Source organism: Vulpes lagopus, chromosome 12 (assembly GCF_018345385.1).
Source record: "Vulpes lagopus strain Blue_001 chromosome 12, ASM1834538v1, whole genome shotgun sequence".
Taxonomy (NCBI): domain Eukaryota; kingdom Metazoa; phylum Chordata; class Mammalia; order Carnivora; family Canidae; genus Vulpes; species Vulpes lagopus.
Window position 1 is genome coordinate 12235026 of NC_054835.1, and position 21319 is coordinate 12256344.

The 21319-nt window shown below is 59.0% G+C and overlaps 1 protein-coding gene across 10 annotated transcripts; it reads right to left on the reverse strand.

The window, feature by feature from the left end:
* Window positions 1-107: 107 nt before the first annotated feature.
* Window positions 108-20510, reverse strand: SNAPC4 (small nuclear RNA activating complex polypeptide 4). 10 transcript variants are annotated; one of them, XM_041725400.1, is made up of 24 exons: window positions 20379-20510; window positions 19284-19421; window positions 18551-18597; window positions 17437-17604; window positions 17159-17284; window positions 16552-16630; window positions 16128-16209; window positions 15883-15969; window positions 15201-15305; window positions 15043-15115; window positions 14579-14743; window positions 11404-11551; window positions 11107-11213; window positions 10867-10961; window positions 9497-9591; window positions 8550-8629; window positions 7761-8237; window positions 6509-6749; window positions 6065-6135; window positions 5356-5466; window positions 4613-4640; window positions 2363-4032; window positions 1235-1344; window positions 108-328 (listed from the first exon to the last, which is right to left on the reverse strand). In XM_041725400.1, the coding sequence occupies exons 2-23, from the start codon at window positions 19411-19413 to the stop codon at window positions 1243-1245; spliced, it is 4287 nt and encodes a 1428-aa protein (XP_041581334.1). In that variant the 5' UTR covers window positions 19414-19421; window positions 20379-20510; the 3' UTR covers window positions 108-328; window positions 1235-1242. The 10 variants fall into 10 exon arrangements, with proteins under 10 accessions (XP_041581334.1, XP_041581330.1, XP_041581328.1 ...); XM_041725396.1 differs by having other exon boundaries at window positions 19284-19418; window positions 20379-20470; XM_041725394.1 differs by lacking the exon at window positions 20379-20510 and adding an exon at window positions 20155-20237.
* Between the last annotated feature and the right edge of the window lie 809 nt (window positions 20511-21319).

Sequence of the window (21319 nt, forward strand, 5' to 3'; positions counted from 1 at the left end):
TGGCCCGGAGCTCAGGGGGCTCCTCAGACCTCAGGGCCCAGCCATCCGGGTCCTGGCACGGTCAGGGGAGCCCCAACCCTCTGCCCAGTCTCTTAAGGCAACAGGAATCTGGGACTTGCCTTTTAATAAAAAAATAAGCCATTCACTTTATTCCTTCAAACATTCCTTCCGATTTGTGCTGGAGGACCAGCCAAGCCTCAGTGGCTTCATGGTCACACGGCGAAGCCTCCCCCAGCCTCCAACTGCTTTAGGCTGCTTCCTCCGGGAGGGTTGGAGCTGGGCTCCACAGGCAGGTGGGCTCACTGGGGTCCAGCATGGCTCCCGCCTCCTGTAACACACAGATGCCCAGATGGTGGGGACACCCTGACCCCAGCCAGACCCCAGAGACGGTGCTGTAGGATAGGAACCAAAGGTGGCATTAGGCCTCCCCTGAGGGCGCAGAACCAGGTCTGGCTGCCCACCTGCAGTCCATGCAGGGGGCCATGCTGAGGGCAGGCCCTAGAGCCTGGGTGAGCTTCTGATGCCCGCCCCCCCCACCCCCAGCTGCCCTCTGTGGACCCTCTCAGGGCGCAGCCCCACTACACTTGTAGGAGCTGGCTCCCACCTCTGTAGACCAGACGTCTTCCCCCACATGGGATCTCTGCACCATGAACTCAACTAATCCGTACTGAGGGCCTACTTGATGCCTGCTCTCTGGGCACTGAGGACCCGGCAGCAAAAACCAAATCATATCACCGCCCTTAAGGGCTCACATTTATGGCAGACACGCACGTAAACCATGTCGGGTGTAGAAGAGACAGTGCTAGCAAGACAGACATTGACAGTGGTACTGCCCCAAGAGAACAGAGAGAGCATCTCTGAACAGCCAAACACTGAGCAGACATGATTGGGATAAGGGAACCAGCCTTACAGACATGGACGAAGGCCAGGCAGAGGGGACAGCAGTGCAAAGGCCCCGAGGCACACGTGGGTCAGCAAGAAGGAAGCACCAGAGTCCAGAGTGTGGAACCCAGTGGGCGAGGGTATAGCTAGGGGAGAAGGATTACATGGCCCTCCCCACAAACGGCTCCCATAGGCCTGTATAACCCTCCCCATCACACTTGATGTGAGCTCCTAAGGGCGATGATAGTCTGCCCCACATCTGGAAAGCTGTGGGCTCCTGTGTGCCCAGAACAGAGGCATGGGGAAGGCCCATGGTATAGGGGTACCTGCACCCACCCCTGCCCCTCCTTACCCTGCTGCTCACACCAGCCGCCGCCTCTTCCGGGCATGCCAGGCATGCCGGGTTCTGCGCACATCAAGGCTGTCACAACCGTCCAGGCTTTGCCCAGGGTCTGGGGCTCCCTGAAACAAAAGCCAGGCAGAGGGCACAGGAGTGAGTCCCCACTAGGACAGATAGGGAGAGCAGTGGCAGCGAGCAGTCACGCCAGGGGGTAAGCTACATGCTGACAGCACAGTGCAGGGTCAGGCTGCTACCCAGACCTTGTCCTTGCAGACAGTGTGGCTCGCAGAGGACCAGAGGCCCCAGCACATGCAGGGGCCACACGTGGGCTCTTGCTTCCCCCTACCCCTACATAGGGGCTCCATTGCCTTGAGGACACTCCAGAGCAGCCTCCTACACCCCGGTCTTCCCAGTCAGGCCAGCAGGGTAGTGGCCGAGAACACAGGCAGGTGGCAGCAGAGAGCCCGCACATAGGGGACAGGAAGCTCTTTCCCCCCCAGCCCCCCAGCCACAAACCCTGCCTCCTGCTGTCCCAACGGTGTAAAGGGGAGCCCCAACTGGGAAGCCTATAGGCGACCCCACAACCTCCCAGACCTGGCACATGACAAAGTGGCCAAGCTCTCCCATGGCCCCAGAACAGGTCAGAGGATGCCTTACCAGGAGCCCCGTAGCCTCATGGTACACATGGCCACAAGGACACAGGGACACCGGCCTGCACATATCAAGCTTCTTGCCAGGGAGTAAGGATAGTTTTGCCCCCACAGGTTGGAAAGCTCTTCTGGGGCAGCTACTGCCAGAGCCAACAGCTAAAGATCTCGGGGTCCCCAGATACACAGGGACAAATGCAGTGCCACCTTTGTGGAACTTGTGTCCCACCACAGGAGCCCGTGTGTGCATGGGATGCATGGGACCCAAGATCACCCGCTCCCTCCCTCAAGCAAGGCCACGAGTGGAGAGGTTCCTCTTTGTTTCCCACAGTGGCCTCAAAGGAGGCCACATCCGTACAGACTGAGCAGGCCCAGAGCCAGCTTCCTCCTCAGCAAACCGTGGCCAGCCCTGGGGGCTGGAGCTCCCACCACAGCTGGGTGTGTGGACATGGCTGATGGCCACAGGGAAGCAGGGCAGGGGGCTCGTGCCTACCTGAATAGGGATGGTAGCTGCTGGTCCTGCCTGAGGACCACATGTGAGCTCCAGCTCCCCCAGGTCATCCTCACTCTCAGGGTCAGCCCTCGTGGCCACTGACAGGGTAGTGGGGACACCATGGGGAGACAGGGTGGCCAGGAGTGCAGGGAGGGTGAAGGCAGCCAGGAACCGTGCCTTCAGCAGCAGGTAGGCCGGGCTGTCCTGGAGCTGCCTCCGCACCTGTCCCAGTGAGGCCTGCAGGGCTTCAGCTGCCCCACTGGGCATGAGCGATGTAGCTCTCTGCTCTAAGGTCTTCTTGTGGAGCAAGAGTCCAGACAGGGCCCGAAGGCTGCACAGGGCAGGTGGCTGGTAGGGTAGCCTGCTCCCCAGTGGAGGCACGCACACACCCTGCTTTCCCCGCAGCCACTCCAGCACAGCTGCCTCGCTCTCCTGGGACAGGAGGTCCAGGTCTAGGGCACCCCTCTCAGGCCTAGGCCGCGGTGGGGGTGGCCTCTCCAGGCCCAGAGGCCCCGGGAGTCCCCCTGGCCTTGGGGACCCTGGTGTCTCTCCTGGGCCACTCTCAGCTTGCATGGGTGGCTGGCTGGATCTGCAGGGCTTTGCTTCAGGGTGGTCAGCCAGGAGTGTGGCTTGGGAGGATATCCTGGGCATAGCTATCTCCCGGGCCACTTGTGCCTCTCCAGGGAAGGCAGGTCCCCCAGAGGCATGGGCCACGTCACCACCCATTTCCACAGAATTTTGGGACTGGCAGAGCATTGGAATGGTCAAGAGATCTGTCCTGGAGGGAGGATCTGAGTCTGTGTCCACGTTGGCCGGAGGCTGCCAAGGGTGGCTCAGTCCAGAGGGCCTGGGGCCCCGGCCTACCTGCATCCCAGGCAGGGTGGGTGACAGAGTCACTGACAGTCCCTTGGGGTCAGAGGTCCCCCCCGCTGGGCCTTGAAGGCCCACCACAGCTGGCACTGAGAGCAGCCCCTGAGCCGTGAGCACCCAGGTGACAGGCAGAGGAGTGGTAGCCACCATGTGCGGCCCCTCCTTGTGCATGCCCAGAGCTGGCGTCAGGCTGAGGGGCTGGACAGGCAGCTGAGTGGGGCTGGGGGCTGCAGGGAGAAAGAGTGGTGCCTCAGGCAGGCCCTGCTTCCGAGACGTGGCAGGGGCCTGGGACTGTCCCAGACCATCTTGATGGCCATTCACGGAGACCTGGCTGGGGCCCAGCACCGGAGCTCTGGAGGCAGCAGGAACAGCCTCTGTGGAGGCCAGGGTGCGGGCCACGACTGGCAGGGTGGAGGGCCGCTCATCCTTGGCTGACGTCCTCAGCCCATTCACTGCAGGGGCTCCAGGCCCAGAGAGCACCATGTCTGTGACAGCCAGGCCCGAGGTGGAGGGGTGGTGGGGGGTCTGTGGTAGACTGGGCTGGAGGATCAGTGGTGAGGACAGCAGCAGCGGTGGGAGAGCCACAGTGCCCTCGGTGGCCTTCTGGGCCCGGGCCTCCCGAAGCCGCTTCTCCCGGAGCAGCTCGGAGACGGTCTTGGGCTTGGGCCGGGGGCCACTCGGAGCTGGCAGGGGCGCCTGTGGACTGGACTTGGCACGGCAGGGCTGCCAGCCCCTGCTCCCCTTGTGGCTGGTGCTCTGCTTTGCAGGCTCTCGTGATGGCAGGCTGCAGAAGCTGCGGCCTGCAGGAAAGACAGAGCTTACGTGAAGAGCTCCGTATATGTGGACCGGACATGGGCTTCCCCCACGTCCCATCAGGAGGCCCCTGTGGAAGGCGGGTGGCTGCTGGGAGCATGGAGTGGGAGCCCTGGCGTCTGAGCTGCATGTTCCCAAACCTCCCTGAGCTCTGGCTGTGGCCAGGGCACTGGGTGCCGGGAAGCAGGGCCCGTCGCATACCACACATCAGCACCGCACCTTCAATGTCCCCAAGACAAGGACGGCTGGGCAACACCGCCCACCTCACGTTGTCTCCCAGGCCCCAGTCCCTCGCATGATGCTGCTGGTGTGGAGAGGCTGGTGGCAGCCAGCAGACGCCCCTCCCTGATGCCTGGGACTGGCTCATGTGCCAGGTAGGTAGGAGCCTAAGGAGCTGCCTCTGTCCCCTCCTGTCAGCCACGCTACTGTCCTTGCTTTGGGATGCAGAGGAGACCTGGCACCAGGGCCACAGTGCTGCTCAGAGCCCGAAATTCAACTCCCATGGAAGGTTTGCTCCCTTCCCACTACAGGAGATGATCAACACAGGAGCAGAGAGGCAGACAGTACCTGTGGCGTTCTGTGTACTTGAAGACATCTGAAAAATAAGTGTAAGCACTTCAGGGAAGTACCCAGGGTCCAGACCCACTTCTCTACCCCCAGGGAAGCCTTCCTTCTGCCCTCACCTACAGCGGAAACAGGGCCCCAAGCACCAGAGCCTCCCTCCCTCCCACCCACATCCACCTACAAGTACCACTGGGTGAGCTCATCACAGTGTGGTCAGGGCTGCGTGGGGTGGAGAGAGAGACAGGAGCTTGGCTCTCCAGGCAGGAGGCCTCAGGGGCTCCGGGGCCTGGATGGGGCACCACAGGGCTGACCTGGTTGGTCTGCCTTTAGCTGTGACTGGACTTGAGGACATGGGCTCTCACAGACAGAGCCCACACCTGGCATCCCACCCCAGCAGGGCCAGTGCCTAGAGCAGCAGATGCCCAAGGGCTCAGAGGCCTCCACGCAGCACAGGCTGTGGGACCAGGCAGGCCTGAGTGCCAGTTCTGGCTCTGCCTCCCCTGGACTTGTCACAGAGCCCCTCGGGGCTCCAGGCAGATGGGCAGACACCAGGACATCTCAGAGCCAGCAGGGCTGTTCTCAGGAGCTGACCCAGCCCCTAGGACACCTGAGAATGCCTCCTGTCTCTGGAAAGGGTTGGCATTGCCTTACTCTCCACCTGGGCAGCTGCCGTCCGCCCCAGCACTGGCCCTGCCATGTCAGGAATGGGAGGGAGCCTGTGCCCAGTGCTCACCCCTACTTCTCACCTGTAGGAGCCCAGGCCCTGGGTCCTGAGCACTAGTCTGGAGCAGGGCAGATGACTGGGCCTTCCTCTCTCGAACAACCTCCATGCAGCCAGTGGTGTCGATCTGGAACAGCTTGAGGGACACATGTGACACATGCATGACATACTTGTGACAAGAGCCCATCCCCTTCCCTGCCAAGGACTGAGATGATGAGGGTGTCTGCAACCAAACTGCACCAGCTCTGAGCACGGCCCCCAGGGTAGGTCCAGAGTCCAGTACAGCCCCTCAATGCCACGACCCCTTCACTTGACCCAGCTGGCCTCAGGGCCCGGGGGCATCGGAGCAGTGCTCCCACTGCACCTGGGTCTCTTTCCTGAAGTTTTGTTTATGCACTGGGGCTCCAGGCACCCCGTCCCTTTTCAAGATGGGGTTTAATGGTCGCTGGAACGCGACTCCAGCACTGTCCCTTCCATGGTGACTTGCCTGTTAAACGTCACAGACCACTGAAAAACCCATTCCCAGGGCCCAAAGCTTCAGAATGTTAGATTTTAACAAGTGAATCCACCACAAACTTCAAAAGCCTTTTGAGCCTGCCCAGTAGAGGCCTCCACAGCTCTCCTGCATTGCTGGTAAAGCAAACCAGTGGGGAAACGAGGCTGCTGCCCTACATACCATTCACCGGGTGAAACAAAGTATAAGACAAGAAACTTCTACATCACGGGCTTCTCACCTGGATAAAGAGAGTGAACACGGGGGTGCTGGTCAGCTGGGCATCCTGCAGCTGCTTCCTGAGGCCATCGGCTGAAGGAACAAGGGCACACGTGCAAGGTGGTTCTGGCTGCTGGCCCTGACTGGCCTCAGCCCTGCCCCCCGGAAAACACGACCAGCTCTCCAGAAACCCAAATGCAGATATCATGCACCTGAGCCCTGAGAAGACCCTTGCTAAGGCCTGAATGGCTGTTTGCTTGCCAGGCCATCCCCTGGGTGCTAAGCATATTGGGAGACAAAACCCAACCAGCCCTCCAAATGGATGCTCTTTAGAAAGATGAGACAGGCACACGGGTCCCTTCCCTCCCTGTGCATTCCCTCCCCAGCAGGGTCACCCCTCATCTGCTCTGTGTCTTCCCCCACCCCAGTCCCCACAGGAGCTCTCAAAGGAGCCCTAGGGCAGTACCTTGAGTGTGCACTGTGGCAGGCCTCTGGGAAGTGCAGGGCAGGACATCACCCACCCACGAGCTCATGGCCATCAGGAGCTGGTACTCAAGGAGCCTCCTCTGCAGGGCCTGTCCCCGCCACCGCCGCCTGTTCCCGGTTGTCCTGTGCCACAGCTGCCGTACACGGGGCCTGGCCACACTGCTATCACCGGGGCTGGCCCCCAGGGATGAGCTGAGCAGGCATGACTGTCTCAGTTTCTCCTATATAAGGAAGAAAGGCACTTGGGCTTCCCAGCCAGGCTTGGCTCTGGGGCTGCCCATGCCCCACCCTTACTACCCCACACTCCTTCCCTGTACTGGCAAAAGGGGGACCAGGCCGAGAGGGCAGTGGCTAAGGGGGCTGTGACGGGCAGCAGCTGGGGGCCGGCTCCTACCACCATCTGACGCCAGCAGATGACTCCCACTATTGCAAATGTGAGGCTGGACACATGGGGAACCCTGGCACAGGGCCTGCAGGGGCAGCACGCACAGCCTTATGCCCAGGTTCCAAAGCAGGGTGGTGGGAAGTGCCCTGAAGTGCCCTTGGGCAGGTCCCTAAGGCCTGGCACCAACAAACCTGCCTGGCTTGGCTGCAGCCAGCACTAACAAGGTCCCCAACCACCAGCAGGCCCCTGAGCTGATGGTACCACGTGCTCATAAATCCCATAGGCAGCAGCCTCTGGACCGGTGCCCAAGGGCCTGACAAGTCACAGATATGGCAGAGGAGCCATGCAGTGCAAGAGCCGGCACATGTGGTCTGCCCCGACAGCCCGCTGTCTCCTCAGGTGCCACAGAGTGGAGTCTCCAACTCCTCCCAGGACTTAGTAGCCTGTGTGCTACAACCCCGCACACAGCCGGAGCCAGGCATGGCCCAGGGCCCTGACACCTCAGACACCAACCAGGACAGGCACACACAGGGCTGCAGGATAGGAGACCCTCCTGCTTGCCACCCCTGCCTCACCACCGCTCATGGACAGACTGGTCAGAAACGGCTCTGAGTCCAGGAGCCTGCCCAGTAGAGGCCTCCACAGCTCTCCTGCATTGCTGGTAAAGCAGACCAGTGGGGAAACGAGGCTGCTGCCCTACATACCATTCATGAGGTGTGAACACTGTACAGAGCCAGGACAAGGTGTCTGAGGCCCCTCCATGCCCAGGAAAGCCTGCTGTGCCTCAGCACCAGTCTTGCTGACCCTCGAGTAGCAATGTGGGATGCAATGGGGCCTGTGGCCCTACCTTGTTGGCTGGCTCCTCTGAGCTCAAGGGATGAGTGTCCACCAAGTCTGGGTGGCCGATGCCTCCTGCACTGGTGCTGTGGGTCCCGGAGGGGGTGTGTACCCTGCCCACCTCCTCTGTGGGAGCCGAGGCTGTGGGGTGAATGGCCCCGCTGCCATCCTGAGCCTTGCTGGAGCCTTGGGGAGGGCTGGAAGGTGAAGCATGGTGTCCTGGCCAGCCCCGGGCCCCCCCTCCACATGGCTCACTGGCACTCTGCCTGGCAGGCACCCATAGGTCCATGTCCGGCACAGTGTGCTGTGTGGACGGTGGTGCCTGGCCACCTGCCCCAGTCTCCGGGGCTTCCTCTGGCTCTGAGTCCTCGCTGTTCCCGCTGCCGCCCTCGCCACTGATGTCCTCACTGCTGGTGTCCCCGCTGCTGGAGCTCCACCGCACACGGCGAAGGGGACGCCGCCTCCTCCTCCCCCGACTCTGCTTCTTCTGTGGGGAAGGGCTATATGGAGGCCTTGGCTGTCCAGGACTTGTGGACCAGGGATAAGGGGCAGGCAGGCTGGCCCTCTGAGGAGAGACCCTGAGCAGTCTGGGACATGGCGTGCTGAGAGAACAGCCCCCCCGGCCGTTCTGACGTGATAGCAGCTCCCTGATAGAGCTCAGGGGCTCTCTACCCTTGGCCTCTGGGAAGAAAAGATGCCAGGACCAGAAACCAGACGTCCCTCCTCCTCTCCCTGCCCGGTGGTGATGCTGGCCCCATAGGTGATAGGGCCTTTGGACTGACTTTTAGTAAAGCCTCACCCTGACCATGATCTTCCACTTGCTCAGACACTGGGAGCCCGTCCGATGAGGTAGTTCAGAAGCTATTTTTGCCCAGTGACCTACAAAACAAAACAATGTGGAGGCTGCTTCCCAGAATCTGTGACAACGTACTTGCCAGCTTGGACAATGGACTCTTCTCGAAGACACGCTCTCCCGTAAAAGACAGACGCCATGTGCCATCGGAGTGCGTGCTCACCAGCACACCACTCCCTGCATCTAAGAAGCTCAGGGATAGCAGGGTGATCGGCCCTTTAGCAAAAATCTAGAGAACACACAACTGAGGTGAGGAAAAACACTCTGCGCTTATGTAAATGTAAAGTATCTCCTCTGTCCTTCTGACAGTACAGGCAGGAGGACACTGGAGCCTTCTTTATAGGACTGTGTGACCGGTGTAGCAGTCAGAACTCTGTGCACCTGAACTTGGCTAAGCCGCGTCTAAGGATCTGCTGTGGATAAAAGCAGATGCAGAGACCGAGCTCTTGGCTCATTCCAGCTTGGGGACAGAAATGAGAAATGGAAACATCTGTCAACAGATGTGTGGCTGAGTAAGCTCTGTCCTCTTCCTCAGGGAGACGGGACACAGCTGGTGATACCGGGAGGTCACAAGACACATAAAGACAGAACATTCATAATGGATAGCAGAACGCTGCATCATAAAGTGGAAAAGAGCAGACTCGGTGAACTCACACCAAGAGACTCAATTTTAAAAAGCTTCCCTAGAAAGGCGCCCAGAGAGCAGACCAGGCAGGTGCTCATGGCTGGTGGCAGCCTTCTCGAGGAGAGGAGAGGAGTCACGGCCCTCCTGAACTTTCCATCCCCACTGTGTGTCAGTGTGCAAGGGGGAAAAGTGGGGACAGGGAGACAGCTGGGGTCACCGCAAGCTGTGCCTCCCAGGGGCTCAGGGCCGACAGAGGCCCAGGACTTACCAACACCGTACTTCTCGATCAGCTCAACCAGCTTCTCCTCCTCGCTTGCATTCCATCTCCCCTTTTTCAAGCTGAAGTGTAGCCGTCTGAGATACCTGCAAACAGCAAGGACACGGGGGCATTTCAGGCGCCAGAACGACCTCCCTCAGCCATCCTGGCTCCAGCAAGGGCTTTGAGACCCAGCACTAAAAGTTCAGGTGATGAACAAGGAATAGATTAACTGGACTTCATCAAAATGAAAACCTTTTCAACACGTCTCACAGAATGCCATCGAGAAAGGGAACACGCAGCCCCCAGACTGGCAGACGTGGCCTCTGATAAGGAACTCGTAGCCAGAACACGTATCAACTCACAAACCCATGACACAAGAGCATGCAGGTGCCTGTGTGGCCCAGCTTTCCGCTGTGGGGGTGCAGTGATGCTGGACGACACGGCCGTCCCACAGCTAACTCCCAAGGAAGCGCCACACTCCTTCCACGGCACCCGCAGCATGTGCCCTCTGCACCCTTGTCAACAGCTGCCTGCCCTCTCGTGCAGTTTTATTTTATTTCTTACACTCATTCATTCATTCATTCGTGTATTTATTTATGATAGTCACAGAGAGAGAGAGAGAGAGACAGAGACATAGGCAGAGAGAGAAGCAGGCTCCATGCACCAGAAGCCCAATGTGGGACTCGATCCTGGGTCTCCAGGATCGCGCCCTGGGCCAAAGGCAGGCGCCAAACCGCTGCGCCACCCAGGGATCCCTCTCGTGCAATTTTAAAGCAAATGTCCTGATGCAAGTGAAATGGGATCTCACTGTCACTCTGATCTGTGTTTTTGCAATGACTAATGACACTGAGCACCGTTTTTGTGTGCTCTCTGGAGAAACGACTATTCAAGCCTTTGTCCCTTTCCGCAACTGTGTGCTGTGGTTGGCAAAGGGTGTTTCTCTGGGTGGTGGTCACAATGTCCTGAAGTTGGGGGGATGGGCTGCACGCTCCCTGAGGACAATAATCCCCCCAGGACACCACTTTTCACGTGTATGTGCCATATGGCACACGGATTAAGTTGTTAGAAACTGTTAAAAACAAAAAAACAAGAAAAGGAGATCACCAAAGCAGCCTTCCGAGGATCTTGCTGACAGATCAACAGGACTCAAGGAAATAAGCCTTGAGCCCAGTGGGTCAGGGGCCACCTCAGGTTAAGCTCGGACAAAAGTCTGGTTCTAAAAGCCATGGACGTCCTGCTTCCTGTGCAGTCACCGCTGGCATGCAGGGCTCCCACGGCCACCCTAGCTTCCACCAGCAGACCACCCGGGGCCATGGGCTGCTCGCCTACCGAGAAGTGACCCCAGCAAGGCCTCCCTCACCCAGCGAGGTCCAACTCACCGATCTCGGCACTGGGCATCGCTCCTACCTGGCACCTCTTCCCGGATTTTAAACCAATCCTGCTCCCCATATTTGGCAACTGCTTGAAGCAACTTCTGCAGGAGAGAAAGCAAACAAGCAAGGCCTCTGCAGGCAGCCATAACCTCCACAGCCCGCAACAGCCCATTTCAGAAGGGACGGTGGACACCTAGGCTCACATCCCGGGATGGCTCTCCTCGGCTTCCACGGCCATACACTCACCGCATCTTCCTCTGGGGCCCAGAACCCCTTCTTCAGGCTGGGGTCCAAGCTCTTGGTCCACCGATAGATGAGTTGCATGGAATCTCTCCCTTCCATGTAGTAGACAACTGGAGACAGAGGAACGTGGTGGGCACTGTGCTTCCTGGGTCATCCGGCAAGGGGCTGCATGACCTGACTTCCCCTCCCGCCCCTTGTGCCTGTAAGGACTGAGTTGCATCCGCCTATGAGGGGCCTCAAGCTGGGCGGCATGCAAGCTGCGGCAGGAGCACAGGTGGCAGGACCTACACGGGCACTCACTTCTCCGGTAGGGGATGTGGCTGCCGACACGCATCTCCTGGACGAGCTGGGTGAGCAGGCGGTCCTCCTCCCGAGTCCATTCCTTGCGCTTCAGAGCCTTGTTGTGCTGCTGGTACTTTTGCAGGCACTGGAAGGCACTGCGGTTGGTCTTCCCGAGACCCAAACCAAAACAAAGTGGGTGTTACTCGGCGGGCACCGCCTGCAGAGGGACGGCCAGGGTGCAGGTCATTTGTGCCTTGCAGGCCATGCATTTTTGTGAACCAATGACCTAGTTACTCCTACCAGACCCTGCAGGCACAGCAGAAAGCATGATGGCAGATGACGGCGAAGCACCAGTTTGCAGCTTCACCAGATGTGTATCCAGAAAATTCTGTAATGCTTCATTTACATGACCTCAAGGTGACACTGGACTACTGGATGGCAAACGCCAGCTCAGCAGCCTGTGAGAGGAGCCTCCCTGCAGAGCTCATGCCTCTGAGGACATGGGGGATGCAGTGCTGCCCTAATTTTGGGGCCCTGACCGGTCTCTCTGAAGCCTCCATGGAGGGCAGCTGAGAGGAGCCTGCATGTTGGGCAGCAGGGGGCCAGTTCTTGTGGCACCCACATCTCTGGGGAGGCCATCCTAGGAGAGCTCTGGAGCAACCGTATTCCAGCTTCCACAGGTGCTTCAGTTCAGGATGTAAACCGCCAGTCTACACAGCAGAAGCTTTTGCCCGAGCATGTCCCCCATCACCCCCTTACTCCCCTTCCAGAAAGAGTTTCCCAAAAGCTAATTAACTTTTAAACACTCTTTTTTCCTAAAGAAGACTCTCGAGTTAGAGAGAACATGACATGTACGGTTGGATGTAAGCAGTCTGCTGGCCTACGAGGTCTGGGTTTGGTGATGCCCTTTCAGACTCAACACCAAAAGCATGGTCCTTGAAAGAAGGATCAGCTGTGCTGTGCTAAAAATGAAACCTCCTGCTCAGTGGAGACATCAGGAGAATGAGACGACAAGCTGCACACACAAGATGCATCTGATAAAGGCCTGTCATTCCAAATACACAGGAGGTTCCTTAAACCTTAGCAACAAGACAATCTATTTTAAAAAATAAACCAGAAACCTCAACAGACTCTTAACCAAAAACGACCTGCAGATAAGAAATAAACCACCACGCGTTTGTCATCAGAGATGCAAAAGTAAACAAGACACCACCACACGTTTGGGAGAATGGCCCGAATCTGGAGCCCAGATGCTGTTGCATGCTGGCAAGGACCCTCATTTGTGGCTCGGGGCTCACAGCCCAGGGCGGCCACTCCGGAGGACAGGAGTAAACACCCTCTTAGCATACAACCACTCCTCGATATTTCCCCAAAAGGAGCTGATAAGTCACATCCACACAAACACCCTCGCACAGATGTTGACAGGAGCTGCAGTAAGGACTGCCAAATCCCAAAATGATCAAGAGGCCTGCAGCAAGTGGGTGGACTAAGCGAGGTCCATCCAGACAATGCGCTGTTATAGTGCTCAAGATAAATGAGCGGTCAGGCCGAGAAAAGGCACAAAAAGGAGTAAGTCGTCCATACAGGCTGCAGGCAGCAGGGCCCCAGTCCCGTGACATCGTGGAAGAGGCACCGCTGTGGAGGCTGTGAACTGTCTGCGTGAGACTGTCCCGGTGGACACGTCCCCCACACTGCCCAAACCCAGAGTGCACCATGACACAGCCCCGACATCCATGCTGGGCTCTGGGTGCCCGCACGCCAACACACATCCAGCCTGTTAAACAAAGCACCGTTCTGGTAAGGGATGATGATGGGGGTGGAGCAAGGGATAGAAGGGGAGCCTCTACATCTTCCTCTGTTTTACTAGGAACCCAAACTGTCCTCAACCAAAAACCTTAAAACCCAAGAAACTAAGGAAATAAAGACTAAAAACAACTTTAAGAGCACAACTCAGGGGATGCCTGGGTGGCTCAGCAGTTGAGCATCTGCCTTCGGCCCAGGTCGTGACCCCAGGCTCCTGGGATCGAGTCTCACATTGGGCTTCTCGAGGGGAGCCTGCTTCTCCCTTTGAGGGTGTCTCTCCGTCTCTCCTGAATAAATAAAATCTTAAAAAAAAATTGTTTAGAAAAAGCACAACTCAGGAAGTGTGTAAAGCATACATGTACGGCACCAGGTTACTTGGCTGCTCAGGATAAGCAGCACATCTCGTGCTTCTTTGCAAGGGGGGACGTGCCTTTTTGACATCGGCGGGGCGCTCCAGCCCAGCGCGCTACAGATGAGCTCAGCAGGACAGACCACAAACCGTTAGCCAGGTATGCGCTGAACCCTGTGCCCTCGGGGTCTGTGCGGCCTCCGCACAGCTTTAATCAGGTTTGGTTCAGTGGCTACGATCACGTGTCTGTCTACAGAAGCAGTCAATCCAAACACCTGGACTTCATGGACGACCTTCTTAGGTCGTAAGCCAGTAAAGCTCAAAGCCAGCACAACATGGAGGATTCTTGAGACACCTAACTGCCTAACACCCTCCCTACAGAGGGCCGAAGTGGCGGCCAGAGTCCCAGCTCATGGCGAATTGTTCTTGAGAGGCAGGCCTTCAACACCTTCGCAGTGGAGACAGAGGCTGAGCGGAGCCCTTGGTCCTTACCTCAGAAATGAGGAAAACAGAAGAGCCCAGAGAAAACTGGGAAGAGTATTTCCCTCAAACCCCATCAGAACCCCTGGGCTTCACGGGAATAAGGAAAAACAGAAGAGCCCAGAGAAAACTGGGAAGAGTATTTCCTTCAAACCCCATCAGAACCCCTGGGCTTCACGGGAATAAGGAAAAACAGAAGAGCCCAGAGAAAACTGGGAAGAGTATTTCCCTCAAACCCCATCAGAACCCCTGGGCTTCACGGGAATAAGGAAGGATCCAGAAGGAAGCCAAAAACAGGCCCTGGGAAGGAGGGGGAAGGTGGGTGAGCACTCAGAGACAGATGGGGGCTGAGGAGCCAGAAGCTTCCAGAGATTCAGCCCAGGGGGCTGGAGAGGCTACTCTTCTCCTTGTGGGCCACACCCTCAAAAGCAGCACGATGATGAAGCTTGGCAGCTCCCAGGGCTGTGGCATGACAGGCAGCCTGCGGCGACCCCAAGTCCGCCCAGTCTCCCAGGCGTGGACCCGACCCTGCCTGGTCTCGGGGGCCCCTCCGGTCCTTACCCCTAGCTCCTTGGCAATCGTCTGCCACTGCAGATGACCATGCTTGGCGGCGATAGCCTTTAGCTGGTCCACCTCCTGCCCACTCCACTCCTGCTTGTTGATGCTTGGGTGCTCAAAGTTCTGCCAGAATTTCCGGATCTCCTCTGCGCTGCGGCTGCCCTCAAACTGCACCCACAAAGAAACAACCCAACCTGAGAGGACTGTCGTGCTCTGGTGGCTGGTGGCCTGGAGTCCCAGGAGAAGCAGGGTTTGCCTGCAAGCACATGCCTGAACCCTCACACCCTTCTGTCTCAGGAAAGGCACCTCAGGCCAGCAGGATGGGCCCCGTAAAGCCTCTCCACACTGCTGGATAGGTGCCTGCCCAAGGCTTCACGACAGATCTGGTGGCCACTGGGGACGTGGCCTGACTGCCTGACGCTGATTTGCTCATTCTAAGCCACCAGCCCAGCACTGCCCCAACTTACGTTAACGTTGGAAATCTTCTCCCAGTCGTGGTTGTCAAGCCTGTTCCCCAGCAAGGCCTCCTCTGGGAGCTGCCTGGAGGAAGGGACAGGCTGCCAGCGTCATGCCTGGCCTTCCACGCCTCTCCCAGGCCACACCATCCCCGTAAGACCCAGCTCACCGGATGTCTTGGGCCTCTGTCTCCGCCTCCCTGCTCTGCTTCTCCAGGACCTGCCTCTCTGCCTCGCTTGTCACCCTACTCTGTTTCTGGTGCAAGTACTCAAGCCTATGGGCAAGCAGAGGCACCAGGGTTATCTGTGTCACCCCTGGGGGGCAGGGGGTGGGGTCTTGGGGCCAGTTCGGCTTCCCCATGCACGCAGGCATGCGCGTCACTCCATGCAACAAAGCTCCACATCAGGGGGCACACGCCAGAGCCTGGCTCCAACTCTAAGCCTGCCTCTTACAAGCAGGAGGCTGCCCGGCTTCCCACCCACAGGAAGCAATGAGCTCCCCCTCTGGATGCTGCTGGCGACATGTCAGCAACTAGTGTGGCTATGTGTACAAGGACACACAGTAACAAACCCCAGCTCGGCGTCCCAGCTGCCAGCCTTGGCCTGGCATGCAGTGAGATGTACTGTGGGTAGCCTGGCAACAGGGCCAGGGCCTACTTAAGCCTGCAGTCGCCCCTCCTGAAGGCCAGGGAGAAGGACACCATCACGGAAGCAAACCCTGACCCGCCAATCAGCCGTGAGACCATGGGCAGCCCCAGGGAGCCCTGGCCCAGCCAAAAGGCACTGTGAGTTGATCACATGGTGTCACTGCATCACAACACAAAAAGGTCTCGAGAACGGCCCACTTCAGACCAGCGAAACTGCCCGAGCTGCGTGAGTGAAGACGACCATTCAGCCTGCCTGGTTCTTGCACGCGGGATCTCGAGCTCAGCTGCCTTGCTGGGGACAAGTTCCGGGATCGGCGCCTCTCCCACTGTGACCAGGGGGTTGCGGCCACACTGGAGCATCTGCCCATCACAAAGCGTCTGGCCTGGACACCCTCCCACCCCCGCCAGCTCCCCGGGGAGGCTGACATCTGAGGCCATGCTCAGACTTACTTCAACAGCTTCGGCTGAAGCAGGCGCTGCAGGCGGTCGCTCACCACTGACCTTCGGAGTAGAGCCTTCTCCCAGTTTTTCCCTAATGACAGACAATGACCTCAGCAGCGCCTTCCCTGACTTCCATTCGAGGAAGTGGTGGGCACACGACCAGTCCAGGGCCGCAGCACCGGCGAGAGGACCAGGCTATAGGCACAAGGGCTGCTGTCCAGCAAGGGCGCCCTGGCCCACGCTCACAGCTGGGCCCCTGGGGCTGGGAGTGCAAGGATGGAAAGGCAGACCGGATAGTGAACTGTGTGGATCACAGCCCTAACGTGGTGTGGGATAGGCAGGGCTTTCGAGTGGCCAGTCCCAGTGGTCAAGGCCTGAAGGGGGAGGCACCTGGGGAGAGGCAGGGCTGTGGTGCTGAGGCCCAGGTGCTTACACTTAGTCACCAGGAGCTCCTCAAAAGCCTTGATGCCCTGGGCGGCCTTCTCTCGTGTCTCCTCGTTGGCAGGAGGCCCCTGCCAGATAAAGTGGTGTCACGATGTGGATAGAACCCAGGTATGCTCACCTCACAGGCCGAGCATGTTGCTCTGAGGCCCCACTAGGACTCTGGAGCCCTTCCCCTTGGCCTCCTTGAGCAGCTCAGCCTCAAGGGAGTCCGGGCACTGGACACCTGGGCCCAGGGCTACTGCCTGGTGACTGGCTGAGGGCCACGACCCAACCGGCATGGGGTGGGCTCAGCAGTTCCCTGGGACCTTACAACCAGGCCGCCATGATTCTGCCAAGCTGCCCCGACCTTGGCACCACCTCTTACAGAAATGCCCCCAGGCTTACTTGTGGAGCTGAGATCACCTTGCCACGTTCCAGGGCCTAAGACCCTGACTTTCACCACTGGCAACAGTGGAGAGTTTGAAAAAGGCTAAAGAAAATTACCCTGAACAATCCAAGGGAAGCCACAACACCCCCAGCAGGTGAGGAGATGAGAGCCCCTTCCCACACAGCCTGACCTTCTCCCCAGTGAGGAGAGCGGAGAGCCAGTTACTCACCACTCCAGTCACTCTATCCTTGAAGTAGGGCTTCATGAAGTGCCCTATGTACAGGTTCGGAGGCAGGCTCTTGCCGTCCTTCACCTTGGGGCCTTTGGACCCTGCCAGGTCACTCATGATCTCTTCCTGTGGCAGATACAGAGGGTCCACAGGGGCCAGGCAGCAGTGACTGCCCTTGTGGAGAAGGGGAACCAGGCAGCCAGGGAGCAGACTTAGCTCAAAGCCCTGGTACTGGGGTGTCTAGCCATGAGGGTTCTGAGGGCCAGGCCCTGTCCTACCTGCTGCTCCCGGTTCTGGGCCAGCAGGAGGCTGACCTCCGCCAGCCTCTCCTGGATGACCTCCTGGTAGACCATGTTCAACTGCAGGCAGGTCTCTGGGTCTTCAGGGAGGTTCTTCTCCTTGGGGTCGTCCTCACCATTGCTGGCCTCACCCCACCTCTCCTCTTCCTGGTTACAGGTGAGAAATGGCAGGTGAGAAAGAAGGCATGCAAACACCATCCCTCTTGTGACTCAGGGCAGCACAACGAGCGTGAGTTCACGTTCCGGTCCCTGGAATAGCAGAAGACCACCCCAACATAGAGCATGTGCACGTTCCACATCTTAAAACAGAAAACAAGCTTCTGAAGGCACCTCTGGGATTAGAAAGGATAAGGAGGTAACTGCTGTTCACTTTCCACAATAAATGCTTCTGTGGAACTCAGGGCTCTGAATGGGCTTGTGTGCCCTCATCCCTGGCAGGGGCAGTGAGCACTAACACGGGTGCAGAGGGCCACTGTGGTGTCAGCAAAATTGAAGACTGGGTATAATCCACAGGTCCATTAGGTGTGGAACTATGTAAATCTAAGCCAGGGGGACTACCTGGCAATCAAGAAGAGGCACTTCTGTATCTACTGCCTCACTGAAAGAACAAAAATCCAATCATAAAGATTCTCTAAGTTAACATGAAATTCTAAAATAAGCAAATTGCAGCAATAAAAACTGGCGTGACTTGAGTACTTCCTGCCAGGCACCATCTTAGGTGATCACACACATGGGCTGAACTACCTGTGCTGTGACTACCCCACTGCACCCTGCAAACTGAGCACCGACAGGCAAGCTGCAAAGGGCCAGACTCCAGCAGTACGCTCAAAGCCTTCCACCTGTGATGTCATACCCAGATCTGTGCGCATTAGGAGGAGCTCAAGAAAGCCAGGAGACATACACCCCAAGCTATAGACAATGGCTATTTCTAGGAAGAATGTTAATTTTGGTGACAGACGCTCTGTGATATGTCACCTCCACTAACAAGTACATGGAAAACCCAAATGAGCTCAAAGCACCCCTCTTGGTCTTGGGCCCACTGGCAGGGTGGGGTCTGCCTTGGCAGGCACAGATAGTTCAGGCCAGTAGTTACCGAGACAGGGGAATCAGCAGCATCCGAGTCCTCCTCTGGCAGTGAATCTGTGAGAATGCAAGCACATCGTGTGGATGACCAGTGACGGGATGCCACACCCGCCAAAGGGATGACCAGCAGGTGCAGCACAGGGTCGTTTCCTGATGGTCAGAGGTGGGTAGGGGCTGAAACTGGACCTTCCCTTCCCATCAGCCAGTGTCTGAGCACTCACTGACCGGATAGGACAGGCCCTGAACCAAGGCCAGGGTCAGCCAGAGAGGGAAGGTGGACCATGCTGGAGGCCAATACAAAGCTCAGATTACAGGTGAAAGGCAAGCCCTGGTGTAGCCCAGAACACTGAGAAACAGCCTCAGGACTGCTTCCCAGGGCCGAGAAGAGGCAGGTATGCAGGAGGCCCAGTTTCTCATAGTTTCTGACCACACAGGTAGGCCTCCAATCAGATCTGTGGCGAGGGCCCTGAGGGCCCAGGGAGCACCAAGGACAGCCCCAGGGCGGGGGGGGGGGGGGACACGGGACTCTCAGCTGTCTAGTGTGGTGGTGACTGACAAGCAGAGCTCTGGAACCTTCCGACTCCTGAGGACAGCATACTCACACCCAACCAGCAGGTTGGCCAGCTAAGGAGGAGCGCTTTCAGGCCATCCCCGGGAGTAAAGGCAGAGGTCGGTGTGGGCGAGCACTGGGCTGGTACGGAGGCCAGAAGGATGGGTTCCAGCCGTGGCCTGTGGAAGCTTACCTGCATCAGAATCCAAAGCAAGACCAGACTCGGAAACACCCACACCAATGCTCGAGGAACTGGGATCCAAAATCCTCTCAAGCTCTGCAATCTCCTTTGCTATCTTCTCTCTTTGAGCATCTACGTCCATGACTCCTACTGGTCAACGGGACAGATGACAGGATTTCAGGGACCCATCGTCCACACACGCATACCCGTGGGTGGGGGGGCAACAGAAGCCTGACCAAAGCAGGCGGTCCTGCTCAGGGAGCCCTGGGGCCCTGACCTGACACCTCCCACACCGCTCCAAACACCCGCTATCTGCTCCACCAGGTGCTGAAGCCACATGAGCGTGCCTGCCCACTCCCAGGCAGGCTGTGAGCAGGATGGAGGCAGAGTGATGGGCACGGAACGGACGCGCCCCAATGCCGGCCAGTCACCGGTGCAGACACGGCTCTGCGTGGTAGCCCAGTCACCAGAACAAGGATGAGGCCCAGGCCGAGAAAAACCTGAACCCAGGGCCCAGGCCGAGAAAAACCTGAACCCAGGGCGGTCCCGGGGATGGTGGGCCGGCCCCGCACCTCCAAGGGCTCCCGGGAGCGGCTGCCACCCAGCCCGACCTGGTATCTTAGCAGCGCCAGTCGGGGAGGCCGCAGAACAGAGGCTCGTGAGGCCTCGGCCCGGCCCGGGAGCCGGACGCCCTGCCGGAGAAGCTCCCCCACCCCCGCCGCAGCCCCGGCGCTGGTGCACGCTGCGAGCGAGCCGAACCGGCCGAGAGCCGGTTGCCCCTGCCGCCCGTCCTCCCGCCCGGGCCCCGGCTGCCCCCGCCGCCCGTCCTCCCGCCCGGCCCCCTTCCGGACAACCTCCCCGACACCGACTCCGCGGCTCTCACCCGCCGCCAGCGCCCCCGCCAGCGCCGCCGCCAGCGCCGCCGCCCCCTACACTTCCGGCGGCCGCAAGACCGGAAGTCGCGCCCCGCGGCCGCAGCGCGAGGCACGCCGGGACGGGGCCAGCGTCGGGCGCTTGCTGCCCCGCGCGCCAGCCGCGGGGTTGTGGGTGTGTGGGGTCGGCCGTACGAGACCTCCTCCTTGCGGAATCCCGCTTGCTCCTCCCTACCTGTGCTAACTACATCGGGCTGTTGCTGCGGCCAGGCTCCAGGGCAGGCGGCGCGCAGGACCGGAGGCCCCCCCCAGCCCCCTCCAGCCCCGCGCGCACCTCGGGGCCCATCCGGGGCCTCCCCGGCCGGGCGGAGCCTGCCTGCGGTTGCACGTCCTCGGGGCGTGTGCGGAGCTGGGGCAGGGCAGGGCAGGGCAGGGGGCGCTAGTCCCCTCCCCGAGTGCCGGGCGTCTCCGGGGTGGGGGGTATGCTGTCTGGAAACCCGGAGTGCGCCTCCCCTAGTGGACAGAGCAGGCGGAGCTGGCAGGCCGTGGAGTGGGGAGAACCAATTGCAGGACCGGACTGGCCGCGAGGCGCTGGAAATCCAGAGCCCGAGCTGCACGTCCCCCCAGTTTGAATCTTTTATCGCGGAACACCAAGCACACGCGGGAGACAGAGCAGTAAGAGCCCGAGCGTGCATCCAGCTCCTTACTTCATCTAGACCCTTCTGGCGCCCGCAGCCTCTCCTCAAGCCCCTGTGGAGGTGGTAGGGGTCTGGCGGGCTCAAGAGCAGGTGGAACGCATCAGGGGCGCTACGAGCCACCCCCTTAAGATGCTGGGCCTGCAGCTGTGGCCAGAGGCATCCTCCCCTACTTTCTAGCTCACTGGCTGGCCCTGTCTGCTGGCCCAGAAGAGAACCGCATCCTAGCACTTCCTGCAGAGCCCAGACTGCTTCTTACCAGCAGGCTGGAGCAAGAGGTGAGGGTACCCTGAAGGACATGTCTGGCAGGGATTTCTGGAAAGCTCGTACCTGTAGCTAGGATCAGAGAGTTTAGCAGTCTAAATGTCTTAAAATTCCACCACGCAAAAGAATGCTGCAATACTAGACTCCAATCTGTCCAACTCCAAAACACGCAGCTCTGACCCCTAGTGCACTGGCCACTGTGATCAGGCCCACACAG